The sequence below is a fragment of the Cyclopterus lumpus genome, chromosome 11 (assembly GCF_009769545.1).
Source record: "Cyclopterus lumpus isolate fCycLum1 chromosome 11, fCycLum1.pri, whole genome shotgun sequence".
Classification (NCBI taxonomy): domain Eukaryota; kingdom Metazoa; phylum Chordata; class Actinopteri; order Perciformes; family Cyclopteridae; genus Cyclopterus; species Cyclopterus lumpus.
Window position 1 is genome coordinate 10670488 of NC_046976.1, and position 15754 is coordinate 10686241.

Genomic DNA, 15754 nt, shown 5'->3' on the forward strand with positions numbered 1-15754 from the left:
CTTCCAGCTCAGTTTTCACATAGCGAGTTTGTGTAATTAAAGCAGAATTTACACATTTAAAAGTGGATGGGTGTGAAGGTGTACCGTGGAGGTTTGGTGCTTTGTGTCTCCTGTCCAGGTCGGAGGAAGTCAACGATGCTTAATCTTTTGTCCGGTGGTGTGACCCATTACATCCATCCAAAGGAACTGGATAAATGACTGGCATGGCACTTGCAGCACTGTTTATGAAAACTGAGTCAGCAGACCCTCATTCATTTGATTCAAGCAGCCAAGAAAAGAAAGAAATGACGAGGGGGGAAAAAAAGACAAGATTTGTCCAAAGATTTACAAAACTTCAAAGCCTAAAGTCTGATTATCTACAGTTGACACTTTAAAGGAGACAGACATATAGCATGAGCTGATTGGGTGAAAGTGGTTCAGTAGTCAAGTCATGTGCCCTCTCTTCATCTTCCTCTTCATCTCGTGGGTTGAGAGGAGTGTGCGGTGAGCAGCTTTGGCTCCTTGTCAGGTGGAGCCATCTCGTGGCCTCTGCTTGTATCAGCTCTGGAAACAATTTTACTTTGAGAAAAAGGGTGCAGATTTGAGATGGAAGTGTAAAAACCATCCCAGACAGATATGAAATGATTGATGACATTAAGATCCGGCTGCTCCAAGTGAGGACTCAGCCGCAGGAAGACATACTGTAAAGGGCTTTGTGTCTGTGTTCGAACAGTCCGGAGACCGCTCATCTCACTGTCATTCCAAGTTGCCGCTCTCAGAGATGTTGAGTGTGTTAGCGGAGGGGAAAAGGTCCCTTTGGTCCGTGGGGCTGTGGTAGTCAGAGGTCAGGTCAGGGTCCAGGAGGGAGGACAGGGTGAAGTGGGACGAGCCTTTCTTTAGGCACTGGGAGTAGAAGCTGAGCAGGAGGTCCAACTTGTTCTCTATAGACTGAACCTACGCACACACACACACACACACACACACACACACACACACACACACACACACACACACACACACACACACACACACACACACACACACACACACCACACACACACACACACACACACACACACACACACACACACACACACACACACACACACACACACACACACACACACACACACACACACACACACACACACACACACACACACACACACACACACACACACACACACACACACACACACACACCTTTGGTACTCTACTTCTTCAGTCTTTCTAATGAGTGAGTACACCGGGAACCAGGACAACCCATTAATTTTCCTCTGTAGTGTAATGCACTGTATTGAGATGGATGACACTATAGTCTCTGTTATCTTTGATCTTATCTTATTTTCTAAAATAAATGAGTATAAAAACATTAGAACACCACATATATTGTCAGCATACGTCATGAGTCTTAGCGAGTAGCCGTTAAATCCTTTTTGGAGCTGCAGAAAAGAAAATGAATCCACTCTGTTATTTGAACAGGGACTCCGGTACATAATGCTAAATTAATTTCCTGCTCTCAGTTTATTTCACTTCCTGTTATTTTATAGCAGCTTTTGTTTTTATCTACAAGAGTGAATGAAAGCAATTCAATGAGATTTTGAAAATGATTCACATGTTAATTAAGAGAACACAGTTCCACAAATCTTTATAAATTAAACTCTTCCTCTTTTACCTGTTTCTCCACCTTGACAACACGTCCCATCATGCTTAGCTCATCCAATGGGTCCAGTTCTGGCGGCGTTTTCTCTCCCTTTTCACTGCGTGTTTTCTTATCGCTCTGAACGGCTCCTCGCCCAATTATCTGATCCACCCTTTTACACAGAAAAAACTAAAATGATTACATAACTATGATGAGCCATTAGACTTACTTATTTTTTACTGTTTTTATTGATCTGATATAAGCCATTTTTTCCTCACTGCAGTTTTCAAGCAGCAGAGCAGTAGTGGTAACATGTGTGAAACATGTTACATGATAACATGCGTGAAACGTGTTACATGATAACATGTGTGAAACATGTTACATGATAACATGCGTGAAACGTGTTACATGATAACATGCGTGAAACATGTTACATGGTAAAATGCGTAAAACGTGTTACATGGTAATATGCATGAAACATGTTACATGGTAACATGCATGAAATATGTATGGTAACATGCGTGAAACATGTTACATGGTAACATGCGTGAAACATACCGCATCTGCAGGCTCTTGATACGGCCCAGCATATCCAGGTGTCCAGCTGAGTATTGCTCTATGACGTCCTTCACATCATACGGACGCAGCGTCTCCTTAAACTTCCTCTTTGCCACAAGGAACTTTAGGATCCTACACAAACACAGCACGCTCATTGTTATCGCTCCTCTGAACACCTTTAAAGTGCCTCACACTGCACAACCGCATATATGATGTACTGTAAACCTTTGGAAATATGCAGGAGCAGGACAAACGATGCGGGAGACCCTGAAAATAACAAGATTAATTACAGTCAAAGTGACCTTATCATTCAGCAAACAGCCCCATAAAGAGAGCAGAGTCGCCCCTCTACTTAACCATGTGGATGTATTATGACGATGACACATCCCCCAGAAACAGTTGCTTATCAGTGTTTGCTGTTTCAGCAGTTAGCACAAATCCTAATGGGCAACACACGCGCACACCTCTATCAGAGCTTTCCCCTGTTCCTGCCCTTTTGTCAGTATGACAGCAATGCTGGTGCCACTGGTGGACCCAGCTGCTCCTGCTCCCAGCGCACACATCACCACCCACATTTCAATGTGGGGGAATCACACCGAGGAATGTTGACCCGGCACTTCTACACCCGGCAAACATATCACTGACATTCTTTAGTATGTCTGCTTGGGCGTCATGCTGGAGGGAGTGGAGGATGTGCAAGAGATAATGGGAAGGGAGCGTGTGTGTGTGTGTGTGTGTGTGCGTCCCTGGTGTTCTGTGTTGGGTGGGTCATTCCATTCCCTTCTTATCACTTATGAGATAGGCAGCTCGGAGATGCTTGCTCTGCAGAAGTACCGGAAACACCAAAAGTATGCGAGACAAAACATGTACACTGAAGCTGTCATCTCACCCTGTGAAGGAGTGTGCTACAAGTCAGTTGGGGGAAGAGTGAGAGAGGTTGGAAGGAGGCAAGGAAGGAGGGATATTTTTTTAAGAAATCCTATCTCACACCGCCAGATGACTAAGTCCACTATAATACTCCCACTTTCCTTCACAGGAGGAAGAAAAGAAATCACATCAAAGGTCTGGGAAGCAGAAGATCAGGAGCACTCAGCTGTTCTGAGAAAATATCACACTTGCACACACATATCTGTGTACACAACCTCACACACACACACAAAAGTACTAAAAGATAATGCCACAGATACCTACACCAACACACACTAAGAAGTGTACACACTAACACAACTACACACACGGGCTTAGTGGGAGCAAGTGAAATCTGAACTTGAGAGAGGGGTCAGTTTCTGAAATAACCACCGTAACCTTTGTTGAGGTCTGCAGTGCTTGCATTTACACAGGGAGCACAGTTTTGTGTGGTGACCAGTGCTGCAACAAAGAAGGAGAGAAGGTGTGAGGGAAGGAGAAGAGGAGTGAGAGGAGGAGGAGTGGTGGTTTACGGGCATTGCCATAGCAGCTGTCAGCGCACTCTTCCCCACACGCAGCATTCTGTTTCTTGATGACTCCTTCATTTGGGATATTTTTGAAAACGGTCTTTTTCATATTTTGCTGATAGATGCAGGTTTTTGCCAGGGTGGTTCTCAGGTGTGGGTCAAAGAAAGGCTGTTGAGGTGGGTGGGGGGCCGCTGGGGACTTTTGATTTGGATCCTCTAAGGGTTTTCTTCAAAATGCTGACTCTTTTTCTCGGGTCAATGAAATGGCTATCTTAATACGTGGTCTTACACCTGTGGTGCAGCAGTCAGTGACAGTAGAACAGTGCACCTGGCAAGGCTCACTGAAACATACAGTATAATACCCTCCAATCGTAAGGAAGTTGAGACATAAAAACACAGCAATGGGGACAAGAAGTGTCATCTATTTGTGCAATTCAGCAAAGTGGATTCCTGATAGTCTCCAATGGCAGGGTTTAATCTGTGCCTTAACAATGACTGTTATGCTGACACCAATCCTATGTGGGCCAAGAAAGGTACAACTACCCACCTGCTAAGAGAACACAATCGTAGCGCACAAGCTACAGTTTGTGTATTCAATCATTCCAATAGAGAAATATACGACGTGAACATTATTTGAGTTTAAAGATATTACAGCTGAAATGCTATAGAAACTGATGACGACGACTCAAATGGTTATAAGTTGTAAGCATGTACAACCTATTTGTTTAATGAAATAGGAGCTTTATCTAAGACTCCAAACATGCAGAATTGTTGTGTTTTGTGCAGTATTGTATTTGTCGGTGAGGAGAGTCACAGGAGAGAGAGCACAGAGAGATATCAGGCTTTGTGTTCCTCCTCCTCTTCCTCTCTTTTCCCTCCGTACATAAACAGAACATGCAGCCAGGCATTGATAAACCACATGTGCCTCTAGAAAGCGAAGGCTCAGCACTAAGGCCTGCTGCGAAATTCTGTGGTTTACAAACATCAATCATGAAAGTCGCCAAGGCGACTGCATGTGTGTGTGTTACCTCAGTGATGCACCTGCTGTTTACACACCTGTACTATCTATAGGAACTCCCTCTCTTCTATTGTTGCAGCGCAGAGATATCTGCTGATTCCAGTGCAAATCATATAATACATCATCAGTGGCGCATTATGAAATCAAACGATTGTGTCAGGCTGGAAAATATCTAAATCTACAAAGAAAAGTTCCGTTATAAGCAATAGTTCTGATTTCTTTGAATTGGGTTGAATGAGAACACATCGACATGGGCTAGTGGAGCCGGGGATCGAACCTTGGGTGGCCAGGGATAGCTGCATGCTCGAGGACCTGTTGTGTTTGCGGTGACTCACACTGAGACCACCATAAGAGACCCAGAAGATAGTCAATAGAATCTGCTCTCATCAAACCTCAATGGAGACCAGCCTGGCCCCAAGACCAGATGTTTGCCAGCAATTTCTTCATTAAAAAACTGTGTGTGTTTGTGTGTGCATGATACCATCGGTAACCCTATGGGATATCTGCACATTTCAGAACAAAAGGTTATGTATTTGTGCATTTTACACAATGAGTAATTACAAATTATTTATAATTATAGTTTTAGATTTGCCAAGAGAGCAATTCTTTACTCACACAGTGCCAATGATGTATGAGTACTTAGTTTACATGTGCAACGGTTTTGCTTCTCGTCATGATTGTACGCTGAATTCATTTAAAGTGCCTAAGCACACATTGACACACAAAGCTTGTAGTCGATTAAAGAGATGACACAATGACAGAAAATCAACACCAGAAGTGCTCTTAATCAATTGTTATTACAACTGTCCTCGTCTAAACTGTACAATATCATTGGTCTCTACACAGTCGTAATGCACTGTGATCCTCCATCTGTACGGTGTGTGTGTGTGTGTGTGGCTGTACTCTCTACTCTCACACCACATGTCCGGTCTGAATGAGCTGTGTTTGCTGAGCGACAAGGTCACACAGGGGAACTAACAGTGCCTGCAGGAGGGCTCGGTTACCTCTCTGAAGTGGATATTTCTACTCCGTCAGCCGATCTGCTAACGCCAGCACCTAAATGAACGTGCATGTTCACCAAATATTGCAGGCAGGCAGTGAAATACCACGAGAAGCGCTCATGTCTGAATACACATGCATGGGTTGTTCATCTGACCAAAGTGACCTTATTCTATCAATAACCCGAGGCACAGCAGCTCCAGCTTGCACCTTAAGGAGCCGAGTGTGCAAAAAAAGGAACACAAGCTTTTACTGCCCAAAAGGTCCTCTGCTGGAGGTTTATACATTCATATACATTTGAAGCCTTTTAATGGTACAATACTCTAAATTATTTGGTTGAGTTATAATTCCATTTATATTTAACTCTAGTTAAATTAGTTTGATTTGTGTTTCATGTTTCTAATGTGTCTTGTGTGTCTAGTTAAACTATGTTTTCAAATGTAAATCTATTGGGTTTTAGACAGTCATGACCATTTATTCTTTTAGTATTTCACTTGAACTACTATTTTAATAGCAGGTCTCAAGTTAAATGTCCATTGCGTTTAACTGGGTGGGACCATTACAGGGAAGCAGACGGACCAGCGTATGTCAACACCTTTATAACAATAACAATTGTATTTCCACTGCAGGTTTAACTACTGTACTGTTGATGGCAGGACTCACCTGACAGCCCGTATGAGTGTCTTCACTGCTGGGATCACCTCCTCCATGGACACGTCACAATATGGTTTGTCTTCTACACTGTCCTCCCCAAGCCCCTCTGCTGAGCCAAGACAGAAGGAGAAACGTTGTGATGTAGGAATCATCCTCGTGGGGGTAACGTGTTTGGATATTGTGTATGGGCCCACCATCAACAGGTGGACGTGGTTTGAGGCGAAGGGAGGTGCGAAAGCGTGTGCGGTCATTAAAGCTCCAGCTCTTCTGGACCTTCCCTGGGCTGGTGGCATCGGGCACGTTCTCCTGGCTGGGGGAGCTTCGGACGCCGGAGCTCGGGGGCAGTGGTGATGTCTTGCTCCTAATGGTTTGGGATGATCGGGAATTGTTCATCCTGATCCGATCCCGAAAGCCCATTTTACTGCTGATAGTGAAGATCACATCATCAAACATCTGTAGGCGCAGTATTCTTCTTGGATCAATACAGGTTTTTCTCAACGATCACAATGCCTTTGACCTTAATGGAGAACTAAGCCGTTAGTTTAGTGGAGCAGCAGAACGGCAGCCTGAGCTCGTTAGAAAAGAGTTAGTTAGTTAAAGTGACAGAACAAAACATGGCCTCTGACTTTTATCCTCAGAGAAACTCATCAACAAACAGACAAAACAGGGACACACACAGACATTTCCATTTGATCTCAGCAAAGGATAGACTAGCTGACTTATCATAAAGGCAGTTTTGTCAACAGGGACCACGCACTATTGCAAAATAACTGATTCTGTCCTGCAGATTTGCTAATTTAATGTGCCGATTATAGCACATGATTCAGCGAAATCTGATCGAAACCTGATCCAAGACTTGCAGTAGTGCTGGGCCGGCGGAAAATGTTCCACCCGCCATCACAATAAAGACACGCTTTCTTAATCCCTTCAACGGAGTGAAAAAGCATCAAAACATCGCCTTCAAAGTGCAGCCGTGCAGAAGGTACAGTATCTCTCATTTAGTACTCTATACCACTCACAACCACCCAACGCAGGCCGGTATGAGATGTCATCCATTTACAGGAGGAAAGCTATTTGCCACCCAATCTCTCCAACAGATTGACTCCTGTTATCGCGTGCTCTTGAGACCGCTCCTTCTCTGGAGCCGCTTTCATGTTACACACCGACACGGATCCATGAGGCGAGGCAAACATCATGCACCACAGAGCAATTCCAGCCCAGTCTCTCACTCCCACATGTTTACGATGATATACTCTTTGTTGTGCGTGTGTGTCGGCTGGCCATTTAAATGACAATTTAAATGGTTATGGGAGGTTAGTGGGAACAGCATTTCATACAAGCAAGTTGAAATGTTTCAAGGACATGTGAAAGAGCTTTGCATGCTGTTGGGAGAGCTTCACTGAATCTTTCCAAAAAGAATATTGCATGCAAACAGTAACATTTTAGCACTTAAAAACCTTTTAGAAATACAGCACACAAACATTCAGATTTTATTGAAAGGTTACATAACTAATCTCAAATAGGAAAACATGCTGAATCAATTAAACCTTCAGTCTAAGAAGGCATTATAAATGAGCCAAAATGACTCAATTGAAAACATAAAGCAAGTCAAGAGCAAGGCAATTCTTTTGACTAGACGAGACATTTGATGTTAGCTCACTAGGAACAGGTGTTTTTGTTGCATTGTCATAAAACATTGAGGACTTTCACTGTGTTTTCAAGACATGGTTCATCCTGACTTTCAAGCCAAACCAAGGACAATCAGTGCTATTATCTCCAGCAGGAAGGTCTGAGCTGGAGGAACATCCTATCAGAAATGAGGCTCACAGCATTTCTACATAGTGGAGGATTCGCTCGAGCATTTGTGGACCAGAGTATGGTTAAGTGTTTATGATAAGTGCAGGATATGGCTGATCAGTAACAAAACCTTTAGCAAGCCGCAGCCCCAGTCCACAAATGTTTGAGTGTTTCAGGCAAGGTGATTAGGATGCACATTAAATGAGAAAGAGTAGTGTTAAAGATGTTTAGCGTGCCCCGTGCACAGGCTCGTTGCCATGGATACCTCTGCTTGCGGCCAGCGTGAATCCGGAAGAGACCCCGTTTTTTAGAAAGGAGTTGACTGAGGAAACACACAAGGCAAAGGAAGAGAGGGTGAGGGGAGGAGAGGAGAGGAAGAAGGGAGGGAGGCTGGGTGGGGGGGTTGAAGGAGGACGAGAAGTTCTGGGACACAACCTGAGTTTGTGATTAACCCGTGAGGATAAAATGAAGGATAAAACAAGGGGGGGGTGAGGTGTGTACATCTCAATAATCCAAACAGCCCTTTGCCTTTCTGATCTTGTTCCTTTAACCTAAAGCTGAAAAGTGTACATCTGAGCAGCAGTTTGGGATTATGGAGATACAGCCGGTGAGAAGTGAGGAGGTGGGTTTGAAACAGTAGGTGGGGGAGATTCATGCAAAGGTAGTGGGTAATGTTTCACCTGAGTATATTCATCACGACAACTCGTTAAACATAATGGTGTGACAGCAGCTCCTCAAATCGAACAGCTAAACTTATATTTTGTAGGTGCTACTTTCATCCAATGCATGCACAAGTCCGACGCATACAATTTACATAATCAGCCCTCTCCTATCTTGGCTTTTGTATATGGTTTGTGCTAAAGATGTTATGAATCTAATACAGCAAATCCATTCTAACTATCAATACCCTTTAACACGCAAGCACAGCTCATGACTTGAAGAACAAACCTGCAGGGAACTTCTGCCTTCCTGAGAACAGATGAAGGATGGAGGATGGATGGCATGGAAAAGACACAATGGAAATAAAGGGAAAGAGAGAGGAAGACAGGAAGAGGCAACCAGTGAGTGAACAGCGGGAGGCGGTGGAGAAGAGTTTGAGCTAAGCAGACAAAGATGCCGAGAAGCAAAGGGGAGGGCCTGCACACAGTGGTCTCAAATCAGCATTAGTGAAACATTGTTAGATACGCGACTCATTCATGCAGAAAGCTCCAGAAGCAGTAAACGTTGATTCTCTTTGTACCCCTGTTGAATGTATTCTTCTGTAAGGCCCTGGTGTTACTGTTTTGAGTGTGTTTGGGTGTCTACGTGTGAGCATGAGTGGAGGCCGACATTCAGCCACCTGTCTGTATGTGCTGTGAGGCTGTAGGAAGTGGCGGGGGTGCGTACCTGTCCCCTGACAGGTAGGGGAGGCTGTAGGGCCGCAGCCCAGACAGCAGCATGTTGTAGGAGTTGTGGAGGACCTTCTTGGTGTTACGCTGTCGCTGGAGGTGACTGAACAGTAGCGTCAGTTCTCTGACACCCCCACGTGCACAAATAAAAAAAACACATGACAAATGAACAAAAAACAACAAAATATGGAAAAACTCACAAAAAGGCCAAATCAATGGTCCAAGCAATCAAAAGAGGGATACTTGAGAAAAATGATTTTTATTAAAAATATTGCAATGTGAATGTTTTGACTTGATGTTTATATTGGAGTTTCTCATGTTCCCCTCCTTTTAAGCAAATAAAAATTAGTCAAATTAATAACATGAATGCAAAATATTTATTTTTAAACTGTGTGGAACCAAAGTAATGAAAATCTAATTGAATAGTGGGGGCAGAAGCATTTAAAGGGCAAGGCCCAGAATTAAGTAAAAAGTATAATTTAGAAATGAGAGGAAACACCATTCCTTTTTACTTAAAGAGACATATAATGCTTATTTTCAGGTTCCTACTTGTTTTTTGTTATTTTTACTAGAATATTTTTATATTCTTTAATTATTACTCTCATACTGCCTGAAACGCTCCAAGCCGTGGATGCACACACTATACGACGATATATTCTAATGAGCCTGCATGGGACATAGGAAGGGGGAGCCAAATCTGAATAGCCTGTTGAATCACACGTTTGCTGACCGAGGCAGCCTACAAAACTGACTGGGTTGTCTTGTATCCCAGTGTGTGGGTTGGTAGGCACACCAGATACCCAAATGTATGTGCACGAGCAGTGAAAAAGTGAGTTGTTCATAATATGTTCCCTCTATACTACCACCTCAAAAAAGTAACTGGATTCTTTATGGCAAAAGGTTACATTTCTGAGATGTGTTGTGTGTTTTAATAATATTCCGAATGTATAAGAAGGATTGAAAATACACTCCGTATTGTACACAATCCAGTGTTATATGATGCTTCTCTAAAATCACTGTCTGCACGTCAAACAATTGACCAAAGATGACAACCGATTTCTGATGGTTGAATCCACTCAGCTGTGAGCATGTAGACGGATGTGAGGACTCACCTGAACGAAGGCAACATGCTGTCATAGAAGTACCAAGTAGCTGTCAGGTAGGAGTGTTTGGCATCTGTAGAGTAGAGACGCCATGCAGCCTAAAGAATTACACAAATACACACAAACATCAAGTCAAAACTCTGCACTTGTGTGTGACATATAACCCCAACATAAATGACTCACTGCGGCTATTACCTGTATCAGGTTAGCAGCAGGCATCCTCCTCTTCTCAAAGTGCTTCTGTCGATGCTGCTCTTGGACCTTCAAGGCGAAGCCTGACCCCAGAATTCCCTGAGGGTCAGAGGTCAAAGTTAGGAGAGCAATTGTCGCCGGGTTGAGAGGAGCCGCTGACAGGTCTGTGAGTAAATATATAGATGTGAACATACAGAGGACTTACAGCAGGCAGGGCAAAGAAGGAGACTCCCAGAAGAGCGAAGCCAGCAGCGAGGAGCCGTCCTTGCCAAGTGCGAGGGGTCTTGTCCCCGTAGCCAATGGTTGTTAGAGTAATCTGGAAAAATGAAAAAATGTGATGTACACCTGTGCTTTGTTTCATTTTAATTCTACGGGAATATTTTTGTCACATGTTTTGTGAGTGTCTGGGGCTCGTCAATTCTTAAAAAATTCAATTCAGCAGATCTTGTTCATTTATTTAAATAATCTTTACCCTTAATGATTCTCATATCAATTTGAAGTTTATACAACCAGAAAACAATCTTAAGAGGTTTCTTCCCACATTTCCTGTTTGTATTGATACTCCCACAATCAAAAAGGGGAAAAAGATGCCCAACTTTAGTTTGTATAAAAGAGGCCTGAACCCAAAATGTGCCAATTCAATGTGGTAAATGTGTTAAATATAGAAAGAGTAGAACAATGTATAAAAAAACACAGAGAACTTATTACTAAACCACGTAAGTGAAAGATATTAAAGAACCACTATAAAAGCACTTTAACTGATAATTCCTCATTCATGCTCCATGGACTAATTGAGATTAGCACCTCTTTGGCTGGACTTAATCATCTCTCTGCATATTGAAATGTCTTGCAGCAGGACTTCTTTCCTCTTAATGAAAATCCTATTTACAGTGATGTGTTCTTTAAGGGAACAGGATGTTTAACCTATTTTTAATTGACCACACGGACAATGAAGTACATATGGAAAGCTTCACAACAAGACTGAACAACACTCAGTTTCTACTGTTGACGCCGGCAATCCCTCCGAGTGGATGTTATAAACAGTTGTGAAGGACTATAATACAAATGTGATTCTTATTGTTTGGTTGTACTATTTATTCCCAGGTGTATTACGTACATTATATGCATCTATATATCTGCATTGTCTTTCAACCTTGCTTTTTGGTTAATGTTGATGACATTCAGCCTCAGGGATCCTGTGTGTATTATGTGGTACTTACGGTCCCCCACCAGAGGGAGTCTGCATAGGTGTTGAAGTCTGAGTTGATGTCTTTCTCTGCCAGGTACACCAGGAAGGAGGCAAAGATCAGGACCAGGAAACCTATGTACCAGGCGGTAATCAGCTCCTGAGAGAGACACAGAGAGAAGGAATCAATCATCTGTCATCAATCTGTCAGCAACAACAGCATCTGTACCATCATAATCACTGCTGTCATTACAATATCACTATCATCATTATTGGCTGAATTCCCCGCCATCATCACATTTGGAATCTACTTTTGACTTAGCTGCACAGTTCTGCTTAGACCGCTGATGCATCAATTCATCATCAATTCATCATCAATTCATCATCGCCACCACGACCCTCTAACTGAGTTCTGCAGCTGACCGGCGGGTGTCAGGTGTTTAGGGCAGCACAAAGACCAACAACTAATTGCCTAAAATGAGCAGCTAAAGGGGAGTTTAGTGTTCCAGCATAATCAAGTTACAGCTGGTCATCCATCAGTAGACTCACCACATAATCCGCAACACTGAGAGTTATTAAGTTATTTATACCATTAGTAACCAGCATGACCATCATCGTCAGCCTTTCTATAACACTCTCCTGCTCTTAAAATAATCCATCAAGCTGTACAGTGTGCGGCTACCCTGAATCATCCTACTTTATTTGTATGTTTACTAACCAGTGTCTTTGAATGTAGGCCATTAATACAAAGTGAGTCTTTGTAGTAGAGCATGTGTAAAAAGAGGACTATATTTAGCAGGCTGTCATTCCCACCTTGCTGTGAGCGTAAACCACTGAGCCCAGTAGTTTCCAGGTGCCTCCCCGACGGTCCATACGAACCATACGCAGGATCTGCAGGAAGCGCATGCTGCGCAGGGCTGACGTGGCAAAGATGTTGCCTTGCGTCCCGGCGGCTATCACTGCCAAGGATGCCACAAATACTATGAAGTCTGTGAAGATGTTTAGAAAGGAAACACACATAGAAGACGTGAAGACAACTTTCTGATGAACACACACAGGACTTTGACGTAAGTTTGTGTACCACAAACACACACACACACACACACACACACACACACACACACACACACAAACACACAAACCTATGACACAGAAGGGCTTCCTGGCAAATCTCAGCCGTCCCTTCCAGCCACGATATCTGGAGCAACAGCCAGCTGCCCAGACCCTGATGAAGTACTCCAACCCAAACACCACGATCATCACAAACTCCTACAAACCACAACACAAAATCACACACACACGCACACACACACACACACAGGTCAGTGACGTGCAGCAGTCAGTGAGCATAGAGTTTGACAGATCTGCAAACAAATGTTCCTCCATGAACCTTTTTTGGGATGTATGTATTAGTTGTTTAGCATGTGTATCAATTTCTCAACAGAAAAGTTATTTGTTATGTTTGAAGTAAACATCCATGTGGATATGGCAGCATAAAGAGTTAAAAAACGAGCAAGGAAGTTGGGAAGTAAATGTTCTAATCTGTATAATAGCACACAAACACACCTACCCCACACTGCAGACAACCACACATCCTTTCAATCTGTTGTAAATACTGATTACTGATGTGCATATTCATTACGTCATGTACATGTGCTATGATCTAGTTATTACATATTTGTCATAACATAATTTGACCTGGCTGGTAAAATAAAGATTAAAATGTTACAAAGCGAGAAATATTATTATATTTTATAAAAGATAACAAATTAAATAGATATAACACTCCCAGCCCATTAATACTCCTCGCTGTTAGTATTTTTCATGATGTCTTTCTTACTTTCAGGTTTCTCGACTGTACGGGCAGTTTAAGGTGCACTGAACCAATCCGTCATTAGGGCCAATGTTCGTGTCATTAAAGTCAACTAAAGGCTGATTTCCTACTAATGGCCGTCTGATCATTTAATAGCATGTAAAGATGAGGAAGGTGGGAGGAGAACGGGGGGGGGGGTTAAAGAGGACGAGTCAGGTTAAGAAGGAGGAAGCGAGTGGCTGTTACCTTTCACTAAAGCAACTGGAGCATACTGCACCTCAGTAAGGGAGATGGCGTGGACAAAAGGAAGGTGTACGGATGCTGAAGTCGTATGTGTGCGTGTGTGTAGCGAAGGGGAGGGAGAGAAAAGGTCGTACCAGGATGAAGAGGCCTTGGTTGGCAAACCTCTGGTGGTCGGGGATGGTGGAGAACACAGACAACACCAAGCAGCTGAACACCAGCAGAAAACTGAAACACAGAGTCACACACTGGTCAGAAAACACATTTCAAAACATACTCATCAGAAATTACACTGCTGGGTTTCATAAATCTCTGCAGGGAAAAAACAAATGCACTAAATACAACTCATTAAAATATGCTTTGTTCACTCTGAGTAATTAACCAACAGAGAAAAACTAAATTGAAAATAAGCAGGAAAAGATTTGTTACGTAATACAAGCACAGCACACCAAGTCCAATATGGTCAGTTGCACACGAATCAGAACGGTGTCACCAAGTTTATTTGTTTTATGTGACTGAATTTAAAATGATCTTGTTTTTGATGGATACACATGACTGCGTCAAATGCAGCATCTATAGATGTACTGAAGTCATTTATGTTTGAAAGTGTTAGCAGGATGTCTGTTAAAATGAACAATAGCAACATGTAGATGACTGCTACTTCTTTTCCCATGAGGACTGGGACCCTGCAGCTCTGGGACACAAATGACTGTCCAACATACGTAATGGCCACTTCAGTAAGAGAACTACTCCAGTATAAAACACAACATAAATTCATGCTTTCATGGTGGTATAAACACTTTGTCTCTTCCAAGACACAGGAAAAGAGTCTCTACTGGACAGTTTCTCGTTAACTAGGGTTCAAAACGACGTACATTACAGTCCTTTAGCTTCAGTTGAGGAACAACTTTAAATTCACACACATTTCAAGTTCATAGTGTAATTGTCACATACAGCTATTACACCCATGTTTTGAAAGACGTGCAAGTTCTCGTGGTCAAATCTTTTTAGGGACGGGTTACAGACCTACCTCAAATGAACTGAGGATGATGCATTAAGTACAATTTCAAAGTAAAAACATTTATGTTGGAAATAGTGAGCTGCTGAAAAGAAAAATGCTTGCACTTTGTCCCACTTAAACAGTGGAAAAGGCTATTGTGAGATGTTTGATAGCGAGATTAAAGGAGGCACCAGACAGCAGTGAGGTTAGGACGTAAAGCCCATTTGGGTATTCCTTCTGTCAATAAAGGTATCAGTCGTGTTATTTTATATTATGTTTTATAATTTTTGTTATGGAGTGTTATTTATCACATCAACTTCATGTGAGATGATGGGTAGTTGTTATTAGGAAATGTGATTTAATCAGGCGGCCTCATTGAGATCAGGGTATACCTGAAAACAACCAGCATTCAAAAACAATATAAAGTCAGTCAACCACTAATGGTGTAACAAAAATAGAAAAACAGATAATAAATGTAAAATGTCAAAGTATGTATGTGTTTCCTGTGGTAGATAATGCAGCAGCAGGTAGCTAGAGTTTTGTTGTTCCTATATTTTGTATAAGGGCATTACCTTTTAGATGTATCTTTTATGTGACTAAAAACACAGTTACAAAACGAGAGGACTTTGCATTCGCATTTCATAAATATGCTTGCTTTTGCTCAGATTAGTTTTAGACAAAGCAGTCAGAGCCCTAACATGTTGGTTACTGTTGTGTTGGGTGTCCCAACGAGCATGCTTAACAACATATCT

General features: G+C 42.5%; 1 protein-coding gene across 1 annotated transcript in view; it reads right to left on the minus strand.

Annotated features, from left to right (window-relative positions):
* Nucleotides 1-735: 735 nt before the first annotated feature.
* Nucleotides 736-15754, minus strand: part of LOC117739018 (potassium voltage-gated channel subfamily KQT member 4) — a 37382-nt gene continuing 22363 nt past the window's right edge. The window contains exons 2-15 of the mRNA XM_034545261.1: nucleotides 14140-14230; nucleotides 13092-13218; nucleotides 12763-12938; nucleotides 11984-12109; nucleotides 10969-11079; nucleotides 10767-10862; nucleotides 10581-10669; nucleotides 9467-9592; nucleotides 8346-8402; nucleotides 6478-6707; nucleotides 6293-6392; nucleotides 2180-2311; nucleotides 1655-1793; nucleotides 736-933 (exon numbers count right to left, since the gene is read on the minus strand). Coding sequence (XP_034401152.1) covers nucleotides 736-933; nucleotides 1655-1793; nucleotides 2180-2311; nucleotides 6293-6392; nucleotides 6478-6707; nucleotides 8346-8402; nucleotides 9467-9592; nucleotides 10581-10669; nucleotides 10767-10862; nucleotides 10969-11079; nucleotides 11984-12109; nucleotides 12763-12938; nucleotides 13092-13218; nucleotides 14140-14230 — 1798 coding nt within the window. The remainder of the gene's footprint in view (nucleotides 934-1654; nucleotides 1794-2179; nucleotides 2312-6292; nucleotides 6393-6477; nucleotides 6708-8345; nucleotides 8403-9466; nucleotides 9593-10580; nucleotides 10670-10766; nucleotides 10863-10968; nucleotides 11080-11983; nucleotides 12110-12762; nucleotides 12939-13091; nucleotides 13219-14139; nucleotides 14231-15754) is intronic.